The following is a 4,935-nucleotide window of genomic DNA, read 5'->3' as shown; positions in this document are numbered from 1 at the left end:
TAGTTTGCCACAAGTCTTCTGTACCTTTTGAGTTAACTGGTGTCCCTTTGGTTTCACTTCCAGATTGCATGACTCTTCCATAGGAGTCTCACTAGGTTTAGCCCCAAGTATTCCTGTTTCGTGGAGTAAGTCCAGTGTGTACTTTCGTTGGGACACACTTATACCCTTTTTGGATCTAGCAACCTCCATTCCAAGAAAGTACTTCATTTGGCCTAGGTCCTTCACTTGGAATTCCCTAGCTAGGGCTTTCTTGAGATGGGAGATAGAAACCTCATCACTGCCAGTTATGACTATATCATCCACATACACAATTAGGATCGTTACCTTTCCATCACTGTGTTTGACAAAAAGAGTGTGATCAGCTTGTCCTTGAATGTAGCCAAACCTTTTGATTGCTTTGGCAAACCTGTCGAACCATGCTCGTGGAGATTGTTTCAACCCATATAATGATTTCTTCAATTTGCAAACTGAGTTGGGTGGAGCTATTACTCCATCTGGAATTTCCATGTACACTTCCTCCTCCAAATCTCCGTTAGGAAAGCATTCTTCACATCTAGCTGATGTAGGGGCCAATCAAGGTTGGCAGCTAGGGACAGGAGTACCTGGATGGTGTTGAACTTTGCCACAGGAGCAAACGTTTCTTGATAATCAATCCCATAGGTTTGGGTGTACCCTTTGGCAACTAATCTTCCTTTGTACTTGTTGATGCTGCCATCAGGATTGAATTTAGGGGTGAACCTGCAACCCACTGCTTTCTTGCCTTAGGAAGTGTGGTGATATCCCACGTGTTATTCTCCTTCAAGGCTCTCAACTCCTCATATGCAGCATGTTTCCAATTAGGATCTGTTACAGCCTGTTGAAATGTTTCTGGAATTTTCACCTGTGAGCTATTCACTACAAAAGTTTGCATTCTCGCAGATAAATTGCCATAGGAGACAAATTTTTGAATAGGATGCTGAGTACACGATCTTACCCCCTTTCTAAGTGCAATAGGCCATCCCAGCTCTTCAGGATCCAACTCCGGATTGGAATCATGTTGCTGCCTTGGAATGGAAGGAACCCTACTACTACTGTCCTGTTCACCTGATTGAGGACTTGAGTGCTCTGTCACCCCTGCATCAATTTCAGCATTGGTTTCCATTGGGTGAGGGGTGTTTGTGGAGTTTTGGTGTTCTGGAGAAGGTATAGTAGTAGGGGTTTTTGGTTCCGTTCCGGCTCAGGGATGTTGTCTTGAGGTGGTATGGTTATAGGTTCGGATGTAATTAGCCATTCTACTCCATAGTGCTCCCCCTGAATGGGTAATTTGGGATAGTAAGCATCATCCTCATAAAAGACTGTGTCTTTGGAGATTATAAGTTTTCTGGTGGTGGGACAATAACACTTATACCCCTTTTTGGTGGAGGAATACCCGAGGAAAATGCATTTTTCTGCTCTAGCACCTAGTTTGCCTCCATCATGTTTATGGACAAAGACGACACACCCAAAGACCTTTTGAGGGATGGTATTGATGATAGGTGAAGTGGGGTAAGTCTCGAGGAGCTTTTGAATAGGGGTACTAAAGTGGAGAATTTTAGAGGCCATGCGGTTGATAAGATAAGCTGCGGTTAGTACAGCATCTCCCCAAAACAGATTTGGAACATTTCTTTCCATCATAATAGCTCGGGTTACTTCCAAAAGGTGTCTATTCTTTCGCTCAGCAACTCCATTTTGTTGAGGAGTATAAACACATGAGGTTTGGTGATGGATTCCCTCCTGCTCAAGAAATTCCCTAAAGGCTCCACTCACATACTCTTTGGCATTGTCACTTCTCAGGACTTTGATGGTAGTTTGGAATTGGGTTCTCACAAACGAGTAAAAGTTTTTGAAAATTTGTAGGGCTTCGGATTTCTCTTTCATAAGGTAAACCCATGTGACCCGGGTGTGATCATCTATGAATGTGATAAACCATTTTGTGCCTGTTCGGGTTTTGGTTTTGGCTGGTCCCCAAATGTCGGTATGGATCATTGTGAACGGGGTGGAAGGTTTGTAAGTATGTTTGGGATAAGAGGCGCGAGTTTGTTTAGCAATTTGACACGTTTCACATTGGAAAGGAGAAGAATTTTTATTGAATAAAGTTGGAAACACATGCTTCATATAATCAAAGCTGGGGTGGCCTAATCTTTGATGCCACAACATTACATTTTTATTCTGAGAGTTGGAGCTAACCATAGCTTTCTTTGCTCCTGCTATCTTCATATCCTTTCCTTCAAAGTAGTAGAGTCCATCCCATTCTTTAGCAGTCAAAATCTTCCTCCCCGAGGTCGAATCCTGAAAAACACATTTAACATCATCAAATATCACCCGACATGCTTTCCCTTTAGTTAATTTGCTCACAGAAATAAGATTGCAAGTAAGAGCAGGGACAAACAAAACATTATGGATTTCCAGATCTTCAGATAGAGCCACACTGCCAACACCCTCAACTTTAGTATACAGTCCAGTTGCCACTTTTACTCTAAGGTTCTCATGGCAATATTTGAGGGTTTTGAAGAAGGACTTATTACCAGTCATGTGATCTGTAGCACCGGAGTCAATAATCCAAGTCTCATCACTAGTTACCATTGCATTAAGGGCTATAATGGAATTACCTGACTGTATCAAGTTCACGTTGGGAACAGATTTTGATTTGTTTTGTTTTTCAAGTATCTTACGAAGCATTTGAAGCTCTTCTCTGGTCAACTGGTCTCCATCATCACCTTTTTCTTAGAGGAGGTGTGGTGGCTCTTTCTATCTTCCCGTTGTTTCTGTTTCCCTTGAGTTGGTTTCCCATGTAGTTTCCAGCATTCATCTCTGGTGTGGCCTCTCTTGTTACAGTGGTTGCACCACTTGTTCCCTTTCTTCTCAGGGCCCTCTGATGTCTGGAACCCCCTCGTCACCAATGCCGAGCCCTCTGCTGCGGTCAGGCTACCTTGGGTGAGGTGTCTTCGGCTTTCTTCGAACTTAACCATACTGAAGACTTCAAATAGGGATGGCAGCGGCTTCAGTCCCATAATTCTCCCCCTCACTTCTTCAAAAACATCATTCAGGCCCAACAGAAAGTCATATGTTCTTCCTCTCTCCACCAATTGTCTGTAGTAATTAGCATCATCCATATCCTTCCAAGGATGTACTTCAAAGAGGTCCAGTTGTTGCCATATCTTTGTCAACGTACTGTAGTATTGAGTTACAGTTAAGTTGCCTTGTTTCAGATCTTTGAGCTGCCTCTTTAGATCTAATAAGGTTGCAGTGTTATCGAGGGTAGAGTAGGTCCGCTTAGCAGCATCCCAGATTTCCTTGGCTGTGCTTGCAAGAAGGTATCCTTCACTGATTTCGAGAGTCATTGAATTGCACAACCAAGACATCATCTGATTATTTTCAGCGAACCAGGTATCAAATTTGGGATCATTATGTGAAGGTTGTGTTGCTTCTCCATTGATATACTTCTCCTTACGCTTCCCACGCAGATACATTAATACACTTTGAGACCATTGGAGATAATTGCTTCCATTAAGTTTGTGGGCTACCCCCATAGCTTGAGGTTCAGCGGCTATTGTCAAGTCTGAAGAAGGAGTAACCACTGGTGAAGAAGGAGTAGCTTGAGTATTTGAAGATGTACCGGACATGAGGACCCTTGGAATATTGCGAACAGACCCAAAAAGTGGTGGGAATTCTGGGTTATCCATCTTCTGGGTCTCTGGGAGGTACTTGGAGGTCTCTGGCGGCGGCGCGTGGGCGGCACGCGTTGGTACAGTGGCGGGGCGCGGCGGCGCGTGGGATTCACGCGCGGAGCTTGTAACGGCGCGTGAGAGTCACGCGCAGCTCCGTTGGACGTCGGCTTCTGGGGACGCGCCGATCTGGGGACGCCGGTGAGGCCTGGAGGGGTGGTGTCGTCCACGGACCACTTCTGGTTCCAGTTTTGAGGACGCCTCACTCTCTCTCTCTCTCTCTCTCCTCGCCGTCTCTCTCTCTCTGGCTTACGGCAGACTCTCCAGGACCCTTTCTGGGCTCACACGCTCTGATACCATGTTTAAAGAGTATTGAAAATTCACTCTAGCATGTTATTTCATATGATGTGGGTACAATTTATAGAGTCTCATACCATCCGGTTACAATCAAATAATAATTGAAAGATATTGCAATATCACAAGAAATCAGGAATTTATTGCCTAGCTAGAATCATGGGTAATTAATGGAGAGAATAAGGAGAGAAAATCAGGGAGGAGATCAAGGGCTTCTAACAGATTATATAGATTGAGTTTGAACTCAAACCCTTCAGTTTTAGAGATAAGAGAGATGCCACTGAGCCAAATTTTATTGGCTGATCTTTACATTCTTTCTTTATAAAAATGTAGTTTGTTGTAGGGTAAAAAAAAAAAAATCTGATTTATTATATTTGCGGCCACTTATTAAGCTACTTTAGGACTATATTATGAAACTTTATTTTGCTCTAAATAATGTTATTTTGAAAAATACCAGGGTTTGTGTGAGGTATTGTACGAGTTCTAGTGTAAATGAGTCTCTGGCTGGTCCCAAAAAATTGGAGTTTCAGGTGCATCATTCTTGGTTCAGAATCTGGTTTGAGGTAACTGACTATCCCATGGAATTTTTTTCATCCATGAATGCCTTTTCTCACTCACACTTCTGGCTTTCATCATTTCAGGAGTATTTCAAGAACAGAGCTTAATGTTAGTGCATAATTGTGATCTTTGCTAGTCTCCTTGTTTGGGGTGGATGACTGAACTATTGACTGAGAGCAAGGCCGGGTAGGTAATGAAAATCCATGTAAACAAGCTTAACCAGCTCAGCCAGTATAATGTTGAATTTTAAAGAATGAGAAAAATGAGGAGATAAATTTATCCTAATCCATCTTGTTGCAAATCTGACCCACATCTCACTATAGTTCATGAGTTTTGATTA

The 4,935-nt window shown here is 42.9% G+C and overlaps 1 protein-coding gene and 1 long non-coding RNA gene across 2 annotated transcripts; one reads left to right on the top strand and one right to left on the bottom strand.

Moving 5' to 3' along the window:
• Positions 1–2,714: 2,714 nt before the first annotated feature.
• LOC114750846 (uncharacterized) lies at positions 2,715–3,641 on the bottom strand. The gene has a single exon (XM_028939481.1). The coding sequence runs from the start codon at positions 3,639–3,641 to the stop codon at positions 2,715–2,717; it is 927 nt and encodes a 308-aa protein (XP_028795314.1).
• Positions 3,642–4,491: 850 nt separating this feature from the next.
• Positions 4,492–4,935, top strand: LOC114750848 (uncharacterized). Its single transcript, XR_003740693.1, has 2 exons — positions 4,492–4,600; positions 4,679–4,935. It is a non-coding gene; the product is annotated as an uncharacterized LOC114750848 (long non-coding RNA).

The sequence above is a fragment of the Neltuma alba genome, unplaced genomic scaffold (assembly GCF_004799145.2).
Source record: "Neltuma alba isolate B1F8T4 unplaced genomic scaffold, ASM479914v2 tig00006654_pilon, whole genome shotgun sequence".
NCBI classification, from domain to species: domain Eukaryota; kingdom Viridiplantae; phylum Streptophyta; class Magnoliopsida; order Fabales; family Fabaceae; genus Neltuma; species Neltuma alba.
Note: the sequence above shows the minus strand (reverse complement) of the source record. Positions and strands in the feature narration are given on the sequence as shown.